This window comes from Nipponia nippon, unplaced genomic scaffold, assembly GCF_047370975.1.
Source record: "Nipponia nippon isolate SJK-2023a ecotype South Korea unplaced genomic scaffold, ASM4737097v1 scaffold_8, whole genome shotgun sequence".
Taxonomy (NCBI): domain Eukaryota; kingdom Metazoa; phylum Chordata; class Aves; order Pelecaniformes; family Threskiornithidae; genus Nipponia; species Nipponia nippon.
Genome location: NW_028262402.1, coordinates 52,747,727 through 52,769,528, shown reverse-complemented (window position 1 = coordinate 52,769,528; position 21,802 = coordinate 52,747,727). Strand labels below are relative to the sequence as shown.

General features: G+C 41.0%; 1 protein-coding gene across 8 annotated transcripts in view; it reads left to right on the top strand.

Moving 5' to 3' along the window:
* Positions 1-21,802, top strand: part of MAST4 (microtubule associated serine/threonine kinase family member 4) — a 307,392-nt gene that overhangs the window by 269,843 nt on the left and 15,747 nt on the right. For all 8 annotated transcript variants that reach the window (XM_087741356.1, XM_087741355.1, XM_087741354.1 and 5 more), the window contains 9 exons: positions 8,054-8,262; positions 9,021-9,159; positions 10,048-10,180; positions 10,896-11,061; positions 13,943-14,044; positions 17,624-17,746; positions 17,991-18,103; positions 20,062-20,189; positions 20,292-20,524. In XM_087741356.1, the coding sequence (XP_087597482.1) occupies positions 8,054-8,262; positions 9,021-9,159; positions 10,048-10,180; positions 10,896-11,061; positions 13,943-14,044; positions 17,624-17,746; positions 17,991-18,103; positions 20,062-20,189; positions 20,292-20,524 (1,346 nt within the window). The remainder of the gene's footprint in view (positions 1-8,053; positions 8,263-9,020; positions 9,160-10,047; positions 10,181-10,895; positions 11,062-13,942; positions 14,045-17,623; positions 17,747-17,990; positions 18,104-20,061; positions 20,190-20,291; positions 20,525-21,802) is intronic.

Below are 21,802 nucleotides of genomic sequence, written 5' to 3'. Positions count from 1 at the left end.
CACAGTTGAGAGCCTCTGGGTAAGGATTAAGGGAAAGACAAATAAAGCGAATGTTGTTGTGGGAGTCTACTATAGGCCACCCAGCCAGGATGATGACACTGGTGAGTTATTCTTTAAGGAACTAAGGCATGCCTCTAAGTCACCTGCCCTTGTCCTTATGGGGGACTTCAACTTGCCCGATGTCAACTGGGAATACCACACAGCTGGTACAGGTCCAGAAGATTCCTAAACCACCTGGATGATAACTTCTTGGTACAAGTATTAAGGGCACCGACCAGGAAAGGTGCCTTCCTTGATCTGTTGCTTATTAACAGAGAGGGTCTTGTGGGTGAGGTGGTGATTTGTGGCTGCCTTGGCCACAGCGACCACAAAGCAGTCAAGTTTAAAATCTATGTTAACAGGAGGAATACTGCCAGCAAGACCTCAACTCTGGATATGAGGAAAGCTGAATTCAGGCTGCTCAGGGAACTACTTAGTAAAGGTCCCCTGGGAAAAAGCTTTTGAAGGTGCTGGGGTCCATCAGTGCTGGTCACTTTTTAAGTACCACCTCTGAAGAGCACAGGAGCAGGCAATTCCAAAATGTCAGAAGTCAAACAGGCGAGGTAGAAGGCCAGCTTGGCTGAGTAGGGATCTTCTAGAACTAAGGTGAAAAAAGAAAATGTGCAGCCAATGGAAGCAAGGTCAGGCGACATGGGAGGACTACAGAGATGCCATTTGCCACTGCAGGGAGGAAATACGCACAGCCAAAGCTCAATTAGAGCTGAAGCTGGCCAGTACTGTGAAGGACAATAAAAAAGGCTTTTTAAAACATGTAAATAGCAAAAAGCAGGCCAGAAATAACGTTGGCCCATTACTTGATGAGCATGGTCACCTCACAAACAGGGACATAGACAAAGCAGAGACATTTAATGCTTTCTTCACCTCAGTCTTCAACACCAGTGATGGCTCTGGGACCCCCAGAGCCCTGGGCTAGAAAACCATGACTGCAAGAAAGACAAACTCCCAACCAACCCCGAACTTGTGCAGGATTTGCTGCTCTAGCTGGATCCCTATTAGTCAAGGGGGCATGATGGGATTCATCACAGGGTGCTTAAAGAGCCAGCTGATGTGAGAGCAAGACCTCTCTCAATGATTTTTCGATGCTTTTGGGAATCTGGAGAGGTCCTAGTAGACTGGAAGCCGGGAAACGTTGTTCCAATCTTCAAGAAGGGCAGCAGGGATGACCACAGTAACTACAGGCCTGTCAGTCTCACCTCTGTCCCTGGCAAAATTATGGAGAAGATTATTCTGGGAGTTATTGAAAAACACCTGAAAGGCAACACAGTCATTGGTCCCAGCCAGCATGGGGGACAGTCCTGCTTAACAAACTTAATTTCTTTCTATGACAAGGTTACCCACCTAGTTGATCAAGGGAAGCTAGTCGATGTAATGTTTTTGGATTTCAGTAAAGCTTTTGATACCATCTCTCACAGTATCCTCCTGGACAAAATGTCCAGCACGCAGCTGGATAAACACATAATGCAATGGGTGAGCAATTGACTGATGGGTCAGGCTCAAAGGGTTGTAGTAAATGGGGTTACACTGGGCTGGCGGCCAGTCACTAGTGGGGTTCCGCAGGGATCCATCTTGGGGCCAGTGCTCTTTAATGTCTTCATAAATGACTTGGATGTAGGACTTGAAGGTTTGCTATCTAAGTTTGCCAACGACACAAAATTGGGAGGAGCTGTTGACACTCTCGAGGGCAGAGAGGCCCTGCAGAGAGATCTAGACAAATTAGAGAGCTGGGCAATCACCAACCACATGAAGTTTAACAAGGGCAAGTGCCGGATTTTGCATGTGGGACAGGGCAACCCTGGATGTACATACAGACTGGGGAATGGGAGGTTGGAGAGCAGCCCCGCGGAGAGGGATCTGGGGATTCTGGTCGACAGCAGGTTGAACATGAGCCAACAGTGTGCCCTGGCAGTCAGGAGGACCAACCGTGTCTTGGGGTGCATCAAGCACTGTATTGCCAGTCGGTCGAGGCAGGTGATTGTCCTGCTCTACTCTGCACTGGTGCAGCCTCATCTTGAGTGCTGCATGCAGTTCTGGGCGCCACAGTACAAAAAAGGATACAGCTACTGGGAAGTGTCTAGAGGAGAGCCATGAAGATGGTGAAGGGTTTCGAGGGGAAGCTGTACGAGGAGCGGCTGAAGTCACTTGGTCTGTTCAGCCTGGAGAAGAGGAGACTGAGGGGAGACCTCATCGTGATCTACAGCTTCCTCACAAGGGGAAGAGGAGGGGCAGGCGCTGATCTCTTCTCCCTGGTGACCAGCGATAGAACTGGAGGGAACAGCAGGAAGATGTGCCAGGGGAGGTTTAGGTTGGACATGAGGAAAAGGTTCTTCACCCAGAGGGTGGTGGAGCACTGGAACAGGCTCCCCCAGGAGGTCGTCATAGCACCAAGCCTGACAATATTGAAGAAGCATTTGGACAACTCCCTCAGACATATGGTGTGAATTTTGGGGTTGTCCTATGCAGGGACAGGAGTTGGACTTGACGATCCTTGTGGGTCCCTTCCAACTCAGGACATTCTATGATTCTAACATTTTTTCCATATTTGAGCTTGCAAGAGGTAGCAGGTAGTAGTAGTAGTCCATCTCTTCAAGTTGGCATCAGCCTGGTTTCCTGAACCAGCTCAACAAAATAAAGATTATATTTGATTCCAGGGAAGCGAGTGATCTTAGTTCAGTTGCTCTTCACTAACGTATAACTGTATCTGCTTAAAGCAAATACATGATACCACTTTTGCACCTGCCTGGAATGTTTTTACTTCTACAAAGATAGTAACATCAATATGTACATGATATACTGGCTAATGGTGTTGCTTGATAAATTTAAAAACTGTGAGGCAGCGTTGACCTGAGCAGCTGCTGCTCCGAACTTGTGAGTACTCATTCCTGTTGCTTCTCCACTCGATTGACAGTACTTGCTCATGCGTAGTTGCATTGGGAATGGGACTAAGAAAGTTACCCAGCTGCAGAATAACTCCTCATTAATGAGGTTATTTCATCATCAGCCTGGCAGCCACCAGTTCAGAAGTGGAAAGGGATAGGGGGAAGCGTGTCTTTGTAGGTTCACTTAAGTAGCACCACCTCTAAATGGACTTCATGTCTAGTAAGCTGTATTCCTTTCCTTCTTTTCTGTTTACTCCTGTGGGTGACTGGTCTATGCAGAGTAGGAGGCTTTGATTTCTAGAAGCCCATAGCTTTAAAAAGCAGTTTAGAAAGTAGAGGCTGGCCATTTCTGTGCTAGGGATCTTATATTCATCATTCGTTGTGTACTTACTCAAAATGATGAACTTTGAACTCACGCACTTTATTGCCCTCGAGTGAGCTTTCCTTCCAGTATAGCACAGGCCAAGTGCCTTATCTTTCTTCTGTAGCTAACATGTGAAGATCTAATGTTGGCAGCTAGTGCAGTCCTCTCGGTGGTGGAGAAAGGTTGTTACCATGTTGAAGGTCTTGAATTCTGTCCTTTCTGAATGTGCAGCATGCTACAAACTGGTGAGGAGCTCAATTTCTAAAGTGTTTGTTTTGCAAATACGGAACAGTTTACCCATAGGAAATCTGGGCAGCAGCTTCATCATTTTGCATCTGTGTTTACAAGCTGCCATAAAGGTAGAAGACATTGCTACTGTTAGGTATGGAGAGGTGGTTTTATTAGCCAAAATTTGTGACATATTGGAAAAACTAGGACTAGTACCAGTTGTGAGAGAAGGATCATAGCCATAGTGTTTTCTTCTTCAGATGGCCAGCTTCTCATTTGCTTCTAGGCAGGCTAGGGTAAGTCTGAAATATTGCTGAGAGGACGCTGTGCATGTTGTCCTGGGGCTTGGAAGACCCACACTGCACTGGATGCTCATATTAGGAGTGCTGCAGTGCTTTAGGCAGCATTTCCCCCTGCCCCCAAATAAATCTCATGTGGTCATGGGCATCGCCTAGCTAGGAGGTGGTGCAGTGCTGCTTGTAAATTCTGATCATAAATAACTATCTGTAACCTTTACCATATTGCCGTAACGTGAATCACAGCCTCACAAGTGGCTCTTCCTCACTGGAGGCAACATCAGACATAATTCTGGGGTAGCACAGAGTTTAGCAGTCTCTTGTCAGGAAATTGCTTGTGAAAATGAAACATAGTTCCTGGTGAGCAGCTGTAACTTTTAAGCAGCAAGTACAGTACCTGTGTTTCCACAAGGAGTTCAAGGTCCTCTGACAAATCAGAGAATCGGGTCAAAGCAAGCAACACAGCTACATGACCCTCAAGCAGTGAATGTAGACTAGATTGTAAAATGGCTCTAAAAGTTAAGTTACTGAAGAGCTGTAAACTAGGCTTGAAGCCTATAAGTAATTTAGAGAAAAAATAGGAATCTTGGTTTTAAGATTGGAGGGATAGATTGCATAATACTGAAGTTTGAGCAATTCAGGAACCCAGTTAAATGTTTTACCATCTTTTGGTCATCCTAACACATGTGCACAGTGGTTTACATTTGTGTCTAGCTAAAGGTATTTTAGAGATACCTTTTCAAGCTGAGATTTATGTTGGAAGTCGAGTAAGTTAATGTTGGGACAATGCCAAAGTTTATGAATTTTCTTACTTCTCTTGAAAAGTAAACTTTTCTTGCTATGTCGAAATACAGCATCAATAAAATACAGAGCACTTGTGTACCTGTTGAGATCCATACAGTAAAATCAGAGGATGTTTTGGAAATCTCTTCTTGCCATGCTATGAAAACCGAAAAGGGGGAGGTGGGAAAGCAAATCCTTCATTTGAAACCATAGAAGGTTGCAACACCACCACTCTGATTGTGGCTTTGCAGGCAGACAGGGCATGCCGCTGTCATTGAATATATCAACAGGGCAATCAGATGGTCTGGATGTTCTTAATACATTTCTTTTGTGTTGAAGGAATCCTCAAATTTACAATTGTCTTTATAATATACTGAAAATCGTGAGCAGCATTTAATGATCAAGGCTAAGAAACCAGGATTGAGGTATTGTGCTCTCTCTTAAAAGCACATACAAAACAAAGATAAACTTCTGTCTAAGGCTCCAGCTGTAGCATTCTGAAAAATAAAGAATAGAGATAGATGGGGGTGGGGCGAGAGGAGCAAGGTGCGAGTTCAGTGCCAGGATTAGGGGAATGTAGCAAGATGACAGCTTCAAGGAGAGTGAATGGAAACTAGAAAGTCATCACAATCTGTGCAGTAAGTTGTTACACAATAACAGAAGCATACTTCAAGGGCAGCAAATCAGGGTTCAAAATTACCCAAGACAAAGTTGTTATGTGCTAAACTCAGTGTGGCTGTTGCTACCGTTTTACCTCAGAATTCACAATCGTGTCTTGGCAGACGTGTGCTTTACTCCCAAGTTTTCCATTTACATTAAGTTGAAGCCCCACTTAGGTGCAAAACCATGGAAGATTTCCTGTTTCTCCCCTCCCCCCCCCCTTTTTAAATGTCCAGGCAATTTATACATCTTTATTTAACTGTTTCTCTTTGGGAAGATTTCATTTTCTATTTATCATTTTATTGATGTTTCAGCAAATTCTAATATGCTCTTTCGAGCTGTGGGAGCTGCGACACTGGTGTCCGAGGCAGTCCCAGGCGCAGTTGTTGCAGTGTGCTTAGTTTAGCGTACTGGTAGGCTGAGGAAATGGCATCACTGCTGTGAACTGGGGGTGTCCTGGAGGAAGAAAGGAGGTCTTCCGCAGGAATAACACGCTGCTGGCTAGGGCATAGTTTTCTTTGTAAAGCATAAATCCTGTTTGCTGGGGTCACCGTGATCAGAGGCTGTGAATAAGTGATGTTAGACATTTTTATATTTTGAAGATGATTTAAAAGCACTTCATTCAGCATGAAGTGTATGCATGTGTAAATGTGAGAGAGACAGTTGTGTTGCAGTTGTCTCCTGAGTCTGGTACACTTGAACTAAACAGTTTTTTTCTGAGGAATTGTAGATAACTGAATCCTAGTGGACAGTTATATAATTACCTGGCTGTGACTGTAAGTCTAGGAAATGCAATTTAGAGAGCTGGGGAAACATACCCAGCATGTCCCAGATATTTACTGGACTAGACAGTCCTTAGAACTTACTAGTTCTTCATCTTTAAATATGGTAGTAATGACCCTACAGATCCACACGATATGCAGAGGGGATTTATTAAGATGCTATAATAATATGCTGTGGTTAATGTCTGTCTTTCAAGAGTTCATCTTGGCACACTGTCCAAATTAAAGCTCTGAGAAGGATCTGCATGCCAAGTCCTAGGGCCATCCTCCGTTCGTTCATATAACTTTTTTTCTTTGAAGGGTTGCAGCTTCAGGCACCTGAAGGGCTCACTTTTCTATGTGCCAGGAGTGCACAAGGGGACTGAAATAGGGAAAAGAAAAGACAAAATTACAGGAGATTAAGAAGCTAAGACTGACTGACAGGAGATAGCAACAAAAGAGAGAGGAAAACCAGAATGTAAGGGAAAGAAAAGCAAAGGAGAAGAGTTGTAATGAAGGGGTGGAGAGAGAAGTGAGAGGAGGGCAGTGGTAGGAAGGGATACAGGAGGACAAAAGGCGTGAAGCCAGCAGGGAGGAGTACTGGAGCTGAATAACTCGGTCTTTATTCCAGCTTGGGAGGGGCAGAAGGGAGTGAGACTTAGTAGGAGGCACAAAGGGTGGGGTTCACCTTGGGTTTTGCCCAAGGTGGTTTTCCCCTACTTTCATAATGGTGTAATGTCTTTTACCTGCCCCATGCTCAGGCAAGAACAAGGGATTAAGGAAAGCTTTTGGAATTAGTAAGAGAAAATTTCTTGTCTAAAAAAAGTTTTCCTCCACAAAAGAAAGCAGAAACATGTTTTTTTCAGTGCCTGTAACTTTGGTAGCTGTGGGAGGATCTTCATAGAAATAGTAAGGCAAGAATTGCTTTTGTGTTTAAATAAATAATTGTATACTGATAATTTGACCTCATGGGGACAACAAATTGAATTTTAAAAAACATAATTGAGTCCCATTTTTTTCCCCCCTCTTATTTTCTCCTTTTAGTCCTTTCTTTCCATAAACACTACTACTGTGGTAATTATATACTGGAGATGCTATAAGCATTAAATGCTACAAGGTAGATTTCAAGCAAGGCAAACGTTTTCAGGATTTGCCTCAAGGGATTTTAAGAAATGTAGCAGTAATGTCCTATGTCAGTGTTTCACGGCAGGGTGATTCCTTCTCCTGAGCCTTGAAAGAAAGAAGTCTTGTCCACGTGAGGTGTTCTTTCACTTCGCTTCCCTCACTGCCTTGCCCTTATCTAACCAAGCTCACAGGAAACTTTGTACCCAGTACACCAGTGGAAATTCCTCATGTCAAGATACATCTTAATTCCACATTACCATGCAGTTAACGCTGTGATCTTTGTTTTGGATTACCTATTGGTGGCCTACCCCTGATATGGATCAATGCTGATGTCAGGGACTGAACCAGAACAGAAGATTTTGCACCTGGCAATGAGGGAGCCACCCCATCAAGCAACTTCTGAGCAACCTTCATGAGAAACCTGTGACATGTTTTAAAATCCCCTGGACAGAGTCTGAGTCATCATTATCTGACAGCGCACTTACAGAACAAGCATTTGTCGGAATGATTTACAACACTGTGCCATAGCTGGGTTTTGCATATAATCCCTTGTTGATGGAAATGCCCAAAATCTGCCTGAGCTGAGAGCATTTGCTATATCTGTTGAGGAGGCATTGGCTATATCTGTTGTTCGCTTTGGGGGGCAGGGAGTTGTTTTGGTTTATGTACTAATTTGTGTTGACTGAGACTCATCCTGGTTATGAAACAAAATGAGGTTTGTAGCCATTCTCTAATGTGAAAGGCAGGTCAACTACATTAAATTAAAAACAAGTCTTTTATGTAATACATATACAGTTTTTAAAAAATATATTTATTTATTTGTAAAAAAGGTATTTTAAAATATATGTTTAATAGTTATTCAGACTTTTTTCTTTTTCTCTCCCATTTGAACTTTTTCAGTGCGGTTTATTTTGTGAGACACAAAGAAACCCGACAAAGATTTGCCATGAAGAAAATTAATAAGCAGAATCTCATCCTCCGAAACCAGATCCAACAGGCCTTTGTCGAGCGTGATATCCTGACATTTGCAGAAAATCCGTTTGTTGTCAGCATGTATTGCTCCTTTGAAACAAGACGTCATTTATGCATGGTCATGGAATATGTAGAAGGTAAAATGTTTCTTCTGTTTTACAGAGGAAGAAGAGATTTTTTGTACACCAAGAAAGAAAAATAACCCGTACGGTACTTGCATTAGAAGGGCCCCCTGTGTGTCCTCTGTACTCTGGCAAAACAGATTTAGGATCTAAATCCAACAACAAGGTGGCTTTTTTCTAGGTCATTATCTCCCAGTGAGAGCTTGTAAAACACTTCTGCTCCAGCTATAATGGGAAATAACTGCTGTTTGAATAAGTTCCTCATAGACTGTAATCATAAGTGTCCTAGCATTCAAAGTTCATGTGAGAATGCTGTTTGCTCTTCTGGAGTTGAAATTTTCATTAGCGCATGTTGGGGTATTTGTAATAGTTATTTTCACAAAGAGGGAAGGGAGGCAATTTGAAAAGGTGCTGATGCTGAAGGAGAACAGCGGACAGAGGCAGTGCAAGATGAGATACCCAGGCTATGGTTGTGTGGGCTATTTTTTGTTTTTGTTGTCGTCGTCCCCCCCCACCCCCCCCCCGCCTTTTTATCTTTTAAAGTAGCAGCACAGACTTTATTGGCATTCAGCTGAATCCTTGTGCTACTTGCTCCCAGCTTCACACTGTGTTTCCCGTACAGTAGTTGGTGTGGTTGCATGTTCAATTGAATCATCTGACTGGAAAATAAACATTTATAACTACAGTTTGTCTCTTTCTGCAGCATATATGGAGTATACTGATACACCTCAGAATTTCTAGCATCCTCTGGAACATTTGTCCTGTTTCCACAGGTGGAGACTGTGCTACTTTGATGAAGAATATGGGTCCCTTACCTGTAGACATGGCAAGGATGTACTTTGCAGAGACTGTTCTGGCCTTGGAATACCTTCATAATTACGGAATTGTACACAGGGATTTGAAACCAGACAAGTATGTATCTAGAATATAACCAAAAGAGGACTTCAAAATTGTTAGATAAAATACGAAAGGTGTAAACTTGCTTTGAATGTTTTTGAAATATTTTTTTTATCGTGAGGGTTAAATAGATTAACAATTTCTGCACAATATGTGAATTTTCAGTACCTGCAGTTACAGAAAACACATTTTTTTCCAAAAGAGCTCTTTAAAATTTTCTATCTTTAAGACGGAAGAGGCTATCAGAGTAGCTGAAAAAAAAGTCCTTACTCTTCTGACTGAAATGGAGGGAAATGGATTTTGGTCATTAAAGAAATGATCTTTCAAAGTATACTTAAAACGCTGTACACACACACCCCCCCAAAAAAAAAAAAAAAAGAAACACAACCAACCAACCAACCACCAAAACAAATGCCAAACACTGGAGTCATGTCTGTTGAGTGGCAATACCTTCGTAACATGATACCTCAGGCCAGTGTAGTATTATTTGCTAACTGACTTAATACCTGAGTTTCTTTCAGTTGAATGACCCCAGCTTGTTACAGACAGAAAATGCTCACCTCACTTCAAAAGCGACATTTATTCTATTCTAGGCCTTTCAGATGATGCCTGTTTCTTTTTCTTCAAAGCATCTAGCATTCAGTTCTGAACACTTATATGGTTCTACAAGATGTTGTGCAATTGCATGTAAAAAGTTTGTTTACATCTGATAATAATAGTAACAAATGTAAGACTGTCAGATTTTGATGTTTTTATTTTGTACCTGGTTAAATTACTTTTTAAGCTGTCTTTATATTTTTGCAGTGCTAATGAAACGTTTTCCTCCAAGTATAATAATAATACTAATGATAAGCAATAATGTTGAATTATATCACAGTAACTTCAGATCATTCTAATTTTCAGTTTATTGGTAACATCCATGGGCCATATAAAGCTTACAGACTTTGGCCTGTCAAAGGTGGGGCTAATGAGTTTGACTACCAATCTGTATGAGGGTCACATTGAGAAGGATGCCAGAGAATTCCTTGACAAACAAGTAAGACACAGCCTTTTTCATTTCTACATTGACTATTCAGATGAAGTGATGTTTTGCCAGCAGAATGTACCGTAGTACTTTATAAACTGTTTTTATTTCTGCATTGGTGTTCCAGTTGTGTATGTCAGTCACTTTTACTGATGCCCTGCAGATTATTCTAGGGTTTTTTCTTTCTACATTAGGATCTATTAGTAAGATGAACAAGCCTAATTGTGTGCAAGTGAATCTGAGAGAGACACAAATGGAAAACTGTTTTTATAAGGAATTCAGAAGTCTCAGCAGAGTACTTGTGGAGCTCATGATGCATTGTACAACCAAGGGTGCTAAAATCCTTGCAATGGCCCATTTCCCTTTAAGCATGCCTCATTACCATTGCTCACAATCTGTTCACTGTAAAAGTTACTTAAGATAAAACCATCACAACTTTCATGTAAAGATATGTTTAGGTTAAATAAAATATTTGCCATGATGGACTCCTGTGTACGAAACACAAACTGTCCTTTGCATGACAGATACACAAATGTTGATTATGATGCCTGTAAATGTAGCCAGGTCGTTCTAAAAACATCAGCTGTTATGCAAACTCCGCAGACTAAAATGTACTGAATTCCATTTTTCTATATTTCCATATTATTTTACATTTCAAGAATTATAAATGATGTGACATAGCTCAATTAGACTTATTTTATCAGCATGCTTATTTTCTCTCTTTTAGGTCTGTGGTACACCTGAATACATAGCTCCTGAAGTAATACTGCGACAGGGTTATGGAAAACCAGTGGACTGGTGGGCTATGGGAATTATCCTTTATGAATTTCTTGTTGGGTGTGTGCCTTTCTTTGGAGATACACCAGAAGAGCTGTTTGGACAAGTAATCAGTGGTGAGGATCATCACAAAAAAAACAGATTTCTTAGCTTGCTGTGAAACATCTCGATTTCTGTTAATAGTAAAGATATTTACAACTTTACTGATAGACTAGGTTTTCAAGCTAGTTTTGCTCAAAAACCCACCGTTATTGTAATATTGTAATACATAATTTGCTGTCAAAGGAATAAGAATAAATTTGGACTAAAACCTGAACTTACTGTATATTGTTGCTAAGCACGGAAGTGCAGTAATGTAGAGTACAATGGTTAGGCTGCAGTGTTTGCAAAAGAAAAGCAGGGTTAGTAGGAAAGTAGTGCCACTATGGCACAGCGTTTCAATCTTGAGTAAAGAAATTATACCATAGAAGAAACAGTTAAAATAAATTTACATAAATGGGAAAATGCCTCCTAGCACAATGAAGAAATTAACGAAGATGTAATAAAACCCTAAAACAAATGTCTCTCGAATAATAAATAATGAGAAAGAGAAGGAATCAAATTCAATTCACAGATTGTTAATGATTTCATTGGTGATTGTTGTAGTGGAATGTTATTTCTATAGCAGCTGTTCTTCTTCCATTTAAAATTCAATAACCTTTTAGATCTTAACCTGCAATCTGACCCTAAGTATTGTTATGTGGCTTGTGGCAAAACTGAATGATAATTAAACAGAATTGTTTACTACCCTACCTGCTGTTTCCATAAATTTCCCAGATGCATAGATGTAGAGGGCCTTTATTTATGCCAAAAGTTTAACAGAATGGCACCTCTGTTACTGCGTATTTCCCAGTCTGTTTTATAGTCTACTTAAAAGGTCCAGTAGTGAAGACCAAAAAAAAAACCCAAGCATACAAAAAAACAAATAGTAACAAAACTAACTGCGCCTCTTGTTCCTTATTCTCTGAGAACGCAACAAATACCCTTTTGTACTTAAGGAGACACTCTGTCATCATCTCGCTTTCCTCCATCTCTGAAGTTGAAAGCCAGACTTGTTTGTAAACTGTATTGAAATGGATTTGTGAGTTGCATCTAGTATATGACCTCTTTATACAACATCCTAGCTGTTCTTGGATTTATAACCATGTTGTTTTCTGATGTGATACGCTGAGGCCTGAGTGGCAAGGCGAATCAACTGTTTAATTAACACAAGCAGCAAATGCTGGCTTTGTTCTGGGTGCCTCACGGCTGCAATGCATATTCATGCTTTATTTTCCAAATCAGATTTAAACTGCAGTGGAAGCTGTAGGCAGGCAAACATGGAAATAACTCATGTTTTTATTGCATTTCCAGACACATGCATATGTATTTTTATCTTTATGCTCTCTGACTTGGGAGAAGGAGAGGGAATAGTCTAAAATTAATGACAAAATTTGGACTTAAGACTTTATTTTGAATGTGGCATTAATTTTACGTTTTGTAAAACAAATTGTCATGTGGTACAATCTAGGTGATACTTGATGTTGACTTGTAAGTTTCTTCTCTTTTATTTTAAATATCCTTACTTTTTGAAATTCTTACTGCCAGTATCTTCAGGAGAACTCTTTTGTTGGATGTTTGCTGTGCTAAAATATATGGTCCCCTTGTATTCAACTGTAAAAGCTGTGCTGAGGAACTCAAACTGTAGCCTAGACTTTTATTCCAGTTTCTGTGTATGAAATCTACATTCTGCTTGAAAATCTAGTTTAAAAACTTGCCCCCTTATCTTATACCTTACTCCTTCTTCATTGTAGATTGCCTTTCCTGCCCCCAAGTTGTATAACTGTGGGAGGCCTCAGTGTAAACTTAAATGCCTAAAATGATCAGGGTTAAAAATAATGCTCCAGAAACAGGTTACATTTCATGCCCATTTATTTCAGTACTGTTCCTTAAACTTAAAAATACAGAGATTAAACTTGTGTGTAGCTGATGATTATTTCTCCAATGATGATAATTTTGAAGGAAAAGTCTAGATCCTATAATGACAACAAAATCCTTAACAGCCTTCTGTATTTCCTGAGCTCCTAGAATTCTGTTTCTCTGATGCCAAAATCCTTGTACCTCCCAAGAAACTTGGGCAGAATTTTGTCTAAACCTGCAATATATTACATTTGTGGAGGCACCTTCTGCTAAAAATCAGACAAAACTTGCTGTGTAAGCTATTACAAAGTTCATGTTCATATTGAAACTGGCACAATTTTCCATGGTTTAAATGAAAGTTTGGTGGAATTTTTATTCAGTCTTACCTGAATACTGCAGGGTTTAATATCTTGATTGCATCATTTAGGTCCAACTTGCTATGAAGTGCAAAAGCCTTAGTAGTATGAGAGTCAGTAGAGTGAAGTGGTTTTCCTCTGAAGTATGAGACACTTGGAAAAAAGCTCCATTGGCATGTATCTTTCCAGAGCAGAGTCCGATACCTTGGCCCTTAGTCGTGGGAGTAATGACTTCAGTGAGTCTACTAGCACTAGAGAAGGATAACAGATGTGAGAGGTGACTGCTGGGTCAGGTCAGCTCTGTCCATCTTAACAGCAGTTTCCATGGAACAGAATGAAAATTTAAACCATGATTAAGCGGGGGCGGGGGCGGGGGGGGGGGGGCAGGGAGAAGGGACAGCATACAAGTTGTGCTGATATTTTGCAATAGTTTTCCATGAGGCAAACATTCCTGTATTCTGTTGTTAAACACTGGTTTGGGTTAAAGCATACTTCCAAGGAAAATGGGAGTATAACAATATGTTTATGGAGTCTGTATAGAGAGCACGAAAATCGGAAGTGATTGGTATGCAACAGAGAGCACCTTTAAAAAGTTGCCTTAATTCTGACTTTACTGCTAGCTCACTACCAGAGCTTTCACACAGTTTCTGTTGAATGTTGGGATCAGACTTCAGTAATAACAAACAACTTTCTGTTTTGCTAGATGAAATCAACTGGCCTGAAAAGGATGAAGCACCACCTCCAGATGCCCAGGATCTGATTACCCTGCTGCTCAGGCAGAATCCTCTGGAAAGACTGGGAACAGGTTAGGAGGCACTACTTTAAATTGTTAGTGTGCTAGAAATAGGATGGGGTTCCTTCATTAATACAGTTTTAAATAACTAAACACAGAAATAGAGAAGGGGAGTCAATACACAACTGATGCTTCCTTTTCCAGAAGTATCTTAGCCGGGCAAATTAGTTCCTCCAGGGTGGGTGGTGGGTACTCTAACTAATTATTCAGAAATGACTGTCTGAGATTGTGTTGTGAAAGGTCTTGTCATTCTCATTCAGCAAGCACTACTGCGTTGCATGAAAAAGAATAAAACCAAATGTGTGAATGTTAAGGAAGTAAATGGATATCGGTGAGAACACAAGCTGCCAGCTTTACTCTGCTGTGGTCGTTCAGTGCTGTGCTCATTCCATTTCGAGAGAAGAACCTGGCATGTGGTATTAGGAGCAGTGAGCCTGCACAGGCTAATGAAAGCACTGTGCATTTATATAGTAGAGTTTATTTGTTAGTTGATGGAGCAGGATTTATTTGGGAATTTGGCTGAGAGGCGTTAATGAAGAATATTGCACAGGATTTTTAAAGTGTTAATGTATGGGAATCCTGGTCTCTGACTGCCATCCCTCTGGGTAAAGCACTATGTAACCACAGCAAAATGCCTCCTATATATAAGAGCCTGAATATAAAGGTATAGGCTTATTTATAGTGAACACTGTATGCCAAGAATATAAATATGTTGGGGATGCTAAGGAAACCAAGTGGCAGGTTGAGTCAGTGTGAGAGTACTTGGAAAATTGCTGGCAAAACTGAGTCCAGCGGTCAGATTGTGTTGCATACTTTTTTTAGAGCTAATATAAAAAGGAGCTTTAGGAATCAGTTCATAACTGGCCTTACCACAGCCACTCAGGGGAAATGAGAGTATAACCTCGACCCCAAACAACAGGTTTTCCTTTGGGATATGATGATGTGACTGAGATGAGCGAGCTGCATGTCCCTTGCTGCCTGAGCATCTGGGATCTGTGTGAACAGCCCTTAGACTTCACTGTAGCTGATGGTCTGGAATAACTGGCATCCAGCAAAGTTTGTTGTTCTCCCTTGCCCCGTGTTGAACAAGTTAAGAGTGAGGGAGGTGTCATGCCCCAGGCAGCTTCTCTGCTTGCTGCCTGCTTCATCTGCTGCATAGGGCACTGTTGCCAAAGGCAAAACAAAGCCACAACTAGTTCCATTCCCTTGTTGTAAGTATACTCCTTTCAGGCATTGCTGTTTCATTGCCAGGATGCTTTTTCCTGGTAAACACAGTGTTAATTCAAGACTGTCACCCTGTGAGAGGCTGGATCAGAAGTAGATTGCAAATTCTGCCTCTTTTGCTACAGCTGGTTGAGAAAGTGAATTGGCTAGAATGAGACTGGCTTAACTACTGTAATGGTCAGTGCCACCACATGGAGCATCTGTGCAGCTCGTTTACAGGCTGATTACTTTTGACTGTTTGTGGTCTCTCAAGAGCTGGCAGTCTGAAGAATGAATTGGGCAGCTGTTTCTTTGAAGCACAGAGGGGTGTTTAGAAACCTCAACAAAGTTTTTTTTAAGTGTCGGAAGCAACTCACAGAAACGGAGACTGTGATGTGACAGGTCCCATGAGGGCATTGGAAAATAGCACGGTTTATCCCAGGATCCACCATGCATTTCAAATGACAGCCTTATCTATTTAATACGTATTAGCTAGCTGCATAACACTCCATGAAAATTGTAATTGTGTATTTGCTCAGGAGACCTGAGTGGCATAGTCAAGTTGAAGGAAGAGAGAGAGAGAGATACTATACTTGTTTTGAGGAAGGAAAATGACAGAAAAAAGACCTCTTTGGGTTTGAAGTGTCAGATACCAATCAAGAATTATACAATTCTGATGTAACATCCCATTACTGTGCTCAGAGAAATGTTCACTCCTTGACTAGTGACTTACAATGAGATGTGATTTTGGTTTCCTTTGGGAAGATTTAGGTCTTAGGATTTTTTCCCTGGTGCAGTCAGAAAAGCAAAGAACCCAACCTAGAAATCCTGACACTCTGACTTAGAGACCAATCCTGGAGACTTCACACTTTTTCAATGGCTCTCTCCTGGGTTAGCCTTGACATAGGGAAGTTTACAGGCTGTATCAAAGTGGTGGCTTGACCTTCGCTGGCCACCAGATGCCCACCAAGCTGCTTTATCACTCCCTCTCCTCAACTGGACAGGGGAAGAAAATATGACGACAGCCTCGTGGGTCAAGATAAGGACAGGAGATCACTCAGCAATTAACGTCACAGGCAAAACAGGCTCGACTTGGGGAAATTAATTTAATTTATTACCAGTTAACAATGGAGTAGGATAATGATAAATAAGAACAAATCTAAGACCACCTTCCTCCTCACCCCTCCCATCTTCCTGGGCTCAACTTCACTCCCGATTTCTCTACCTCCTCCCCTCCCAGTGGCACAGGAAGATGGGGAATGGGGGGTTGTGGTCAATTCATCACACGTCTCTGCTGCTCCTTCCTCCTCAGGAGGAGGACTCCTGAGACTTTCCCTCTGCTCCAGCGTGGGGTCCCACCCACAGGAGAGTCCTCCACAAAGTGCTCTGGCGCCTGGAGCACCTCTTCCCCCTCCTTCTTCAGTAGCCTTGATGTCTGGAGAGTTGTTTCTCTCACTTATTCTCACTCCTCTCTCCCAGCTGCTGTTATGCAGCAGTTTTTTACCCTTTTGTAAACATGTTATCACAGAGGTGCTACCACTGTTGCTGATGGACTCAGCCTTGGCCAGCAGCTTGTCCATCTTGGAGTTGGCTGGCATTGGCTCTATTGGATGTGGGGGAGGCTTCTGACATCTTCTCACAGAAGCCACCGCTGTGGCCCCCTCCACTACAAAACCCATCCGATGTAAACCCAATACAATCAAGTTGTCAGTAACTCTTGCTGCTGCAGGTTAACCCGTTCAGTTTTTAGAATTAGATTTATGCTTACTAATAACATTCTTGCCCACCTCCCCAGGACAAAAATACCAGTATTTCATTGTGTTCTTACAGTTGTTTCTTAACTTGAAACCAGTGTAATTGTTTAACACACATTATAACAAGTAGGCAGTAATTGGTAAGAAGATAAATGATAAGGTATTTCCTATAGAATTGTGTATTGCTGCCATAAAACACCAAAAGGAGCTCCTGATCAGCAATGGGATTTTCATTGAGCAACTATTAAGAGTCATTCTTCATTACTTTCTAACTTGTACTTACTCATCTAGCGCACATATTTATATTTTGATGACTACTACTACGTCTGATGCTTCTGACTAATGTGTAGCTGACAGATAAATAGTTAATGTATCAAGAAAAATAGAAATGTTAAAGGAGGGAGATGATAAAGCAGTGCCACTACTGTTAAAGAAATGGGAACAACAAAAGAGGGACAGGGAGGTGCTCTGACAGGTTTAGGAGATTCTAGTGGAAATGCATAGTAGATGTTCCTGCCTACAGTGATGATGATGCCTTTCCATGGTAATTTGCGTTTTTTGGCTAGGATTTTAGTTGAATTAATGTCAGAGGATTTGGTATAATTTCCTCAGTGTTTTTCTCTGGCTCCCCCAGGTGGTGCTTATGAAGTAAAGCAGCATCAGTTCTTCAGGAGCCTTGACTGGAATAGTCTGCTGAGGCAGAAAGCGGAATTTATTCCACAATTGGAGTCTGAAGATGACACAAGTTATTTTGACAGTACGTGTTTGATGGTGTTAAAAAAATGTGGTGAATGCCTTCTTTAAATAATCACTGCCTTTGACTTTTGCTTATTGCTTTGAAAATCTCCTTTATCAGAACCACTGGCAGCTTGCAATTTCACTGGAGGTTTGACATTTCAGCAGAAATAATCTTAAGAATAAAATTACACTTCTAGTTAATACTAAAGCTTGGTACCCATCCTTCGTGATAAATTCAAATACTTTATTTCCCTTGTCTGTAGCTCGTTCTGAGAAATACCACCATATGGAAACTGAGGAAGAAGATGATACCAATGATGAAGATTTTAATTTGGAGATAAGACAGTTTTCCTCATGTTCTCACAGATTTTCAAAAGTAAGTAAAAATTGTTCTAATGTTAGTACGTATTGTGTACGTACACATTTTGCTATTTTTATAGAGCTTGGAAATGTTAGATATGGAAGAGAAGTATAGGGCGTTGTTTCTCCAAGAAATGTTAACTGAAATTGAGCAAGAATGAAATGAATACCATTAAATCAAAACATGGGAAGATTAGGTAGGAAAGTTATTTCTTGAATTCTTTAGAAGGTAATAGAAAATTATATAAATAGGTTGGTATTTTCTGTAGAAAAATTCATGACAGCACAAGCGAAAGTTTAGGGAAACTGTTCTGTTAAATGCTAATGCAGGTTCCTTACGTTGATTTCCTTGTACATAGTTTGCATGTTGCTCCAGTTGTGTCCTGGGTATCTTGCAGGTGGTGGCATAACAAAGATTACAGTACTAGCGTATAGTAGCTATTAGTTAAATGACAGTAGACTGAAGGGAAACAGCTGTAGTTGTTAGCATGTGATTTGGTCAAGGAGAGATGTGGATTTGAGGGAGTGGTTTTTGAATGCTGTGAATTGAAGGTAAAGCTGACTGTCCAAATGGTAGTATACTTTCGTAGTTCAGATGACAGCTAATTATTGCTGGGCAAGGGACGCCAGTAGGAGCAGAGTGGACATGCTCAGGAAATACTTTGGAAGGTAAATTGGCAGGAAATAATGGAAGAGGAATGCCTAATGAGCATACTTTTAGTCTTAACATAGCATCCAGCAGTGATTTTCAAAAGCTTTCTATTTAAAAGTTTCTTTAACCTACTTTAGGAACTGTTTAAAGGTATTTGGAAAGTCTGTGTTTGTATCTTGTTTGTCCTGGGTTATGCTTTAAGGAATCAGTGCTTTTTATGCTGGCTCTGCAGTACTACATATGTATCGTATCTGTGATAGCATGAAAAAGCAGAGACAGGAATTGTGGATGTAGTTATCCTCATTCTATGTAAACTACTTATTTTGACTTGGTGATATGTTTCAAATTCAGATGCTGGTAAATGGCACAGTCTCTTTGGAGATAACTTGGATTACAGGCAATGGGCACAAACTGAAACACAGAAAGTTCTGTCTGAAGACAAGAAAACACTTTTTTTCCTGTGAGGGTGATCAAGCACTGGCACAGGTTGCCCAGGCAGGTTGTGGAGTCTCCATCCTTGGAGGTCTTCAAAAGCCCTCTGGGCATGGTCCTGAGCAACCAGCTTTAAGTGACCCTGCTTGTGCAGAGGGGTTGGACAACATGACCTGCAGAGGTCCCTTCCAACCTCATTCTGTGATTCTGTGAACTTCTGTCCTTTTGAAAGCTCTGTACCACAGTAATAGATTGGTGTGTTAATGTCATTATGTCACTGCATCTCTAGCTGTGCCTCTCAGGCTGTGGAATGTACAGATGAGAATTTCTGTGTGCTGTTTGTTGGCTAAGCAAACAACAGACTTCCAATGATCAGAGTTTATTTTTTCTAAATCATTTAGCCAAGTAATTTATTCTTAACTTCAAAGTCAATTCAGATTAATTTTTCTGCTTTCCACACCTGACTGGTAGATACTAAGTCAGTATCTTAGGGTTAAGGCTTTTTTGCTTTGATTGGCTTTATGGTTGTGAATTAATCCAAGATGTGCATTAATCCTATGACCTGGAGACGTCAAGGCTATGGATTTTCTTCGTACTTTCTTGGCTCACACAGTGAAACGGGGAGAAAGCTGATGAATTTGTAATGAGAAGAGACATATTTATGACCCTGTACATGAGGAGCCAAGAAAGCAAAATAGGAAGGCATTTTAAGATCACAAACTTTTGGAAATATAAAAAGGTTCAAGAAGTTTGACATTTGCACTCTGAAATACTGTATAAGCATTAGAACACACAGAGTACAACCTGAAATGTGCTTTCCTGTGTGTCTTTTTGTATCAAATATGTCAGTGATCAGTTGGGTTTTTTGTGGTTTTTTTTGTCTGTAACAGGTTTTTAGTAGCATAGATCGAGTCACTCAAACGCAAGGTGAAGAAAAGGAAGATCCAGGGGACAAAACAAAAAGTGTAACATTGCCTTCTGTGGAATCTTTAAGCTGGAGTTCAGAATATTCTGAAATGTAAGTAGAAGGAGGTGCTGGAAGTGGTCCACGTCCTGCTTGCCAGGTAGCAGGCCTCCTCATCTCAGTAACTGCATGAGAGTTTGCTTATTTTTAATGCAGACAACAAATATCTACATCCATCTCCTCCGACACTGAGAGTAGCAGGCAGCGACTCAGTTCTGGTTTGCTTCCGAAGCTGGCCATATCAGCTGAAGGAGAACAGAATGATTCCACCAGCTTAGTGGGACCACGGGAGGAACAAGAAAAGCCTGCGTTAGTGAGCGAGGAAATAGTGCAAGATGAACCTGAAGTAACCACTCCAGCAAGTACGATCAGCAGCTCCACGCTATCAGGTAGTTGACAGTGTGTCTCTTGACTGATGACATTAGAAGGAGTTGTGGACCTTCTTTGTTTAGCAGTAGCATTCATGGATTTAGAAGTCCTGTATTTCGGAACTGCTTCAAAAAAAAGACATCCCAAGAGGGGTCTGCTTTGGGTTCAGGCTCAAGCTAAAAAAAAATCTCATGAAAATATGTATGGGAAAAGTTCAACATTTTTAGAAATACCAATGTTTTATGTCACCCCACTGACTCTGGAGGGCTGCTAGGTGAGTGAATAAAACGGTGACTTGACCATAAAGCCTTTGCAGGATCCTTCTGTGGAGAAAAGGAATCTTAGATCCCTTGAGCACTTAAAGCACTATTTTTATATCTTCCCTCGCTGAAGTTGGTCATCTTTTGATTGACCATCCTGGAGTCATTCCAACTGATCTGTATTGCTGTTTTGTAACACTCTGTTCTGCATCATTGGGTGCTTTTAATTAAGACGTCGCAATGATGTACGCCTTTCAGAATTGGCAGGGTTGTCTTTGACTTGCAGAAGTCACTTTTGTCATTAGGAATCTAGGAGGGAGTGTTGTAAACCATTCCCTACTTAAATAATTTATTTCCTTTACGCATCCCTCTCCCAGCTCAAGTATTTGCATGCATTTCAGTAGGATCCAGGGCCCTGGTATCTTGCTGGTTTTGTACTTTCAGAAGAGAGTTTTGTATAACTGTTGGAAGACCTGATACTTAACACAAATCTAGGCCTATATCTGTCTCATGATTGTCTGTATATAGCTTCCAATTACCTTCTCTACACATTGACCTGTCTTCAGCTTATTTCTCTTTTCTAGCTCACTGAGTTTTCTCAAGATAACCCTTTCTATTCCCATACCCCTAATTTCCCTTGTAGTCCACATTTTCCTCACCCTTTCTCCTCTCCATTTCTGAGAAAATAAATTTCCTCAGGCTCATCCAGCTGTACAACCGTTTCCATCTCCTTCCGTTGTCTAAAACCTTGACTGTGCCGTATCCCAAGTCTTGCTCACTCCCCCCAGCCCTGTGTTATGGTGTTGGCATTAGCATAGCAGTCACAGTAATAACTCAAAGCATCTGATCGTCTTCTGTCACTTATCAGTTACACTTAAGAGTAATTTCATTTTTCTGTGGTCCATTAGCAACAGGATATTCAGTGACCTTAAAGGAATACTAGAAATTACTGCTATGTCTTTAAACAGGCAACCTACCCTTGGTGCATGTTTCATAAGGTCATACAACTTTCCTGTGATATCTTTGAATTTTTAAGAA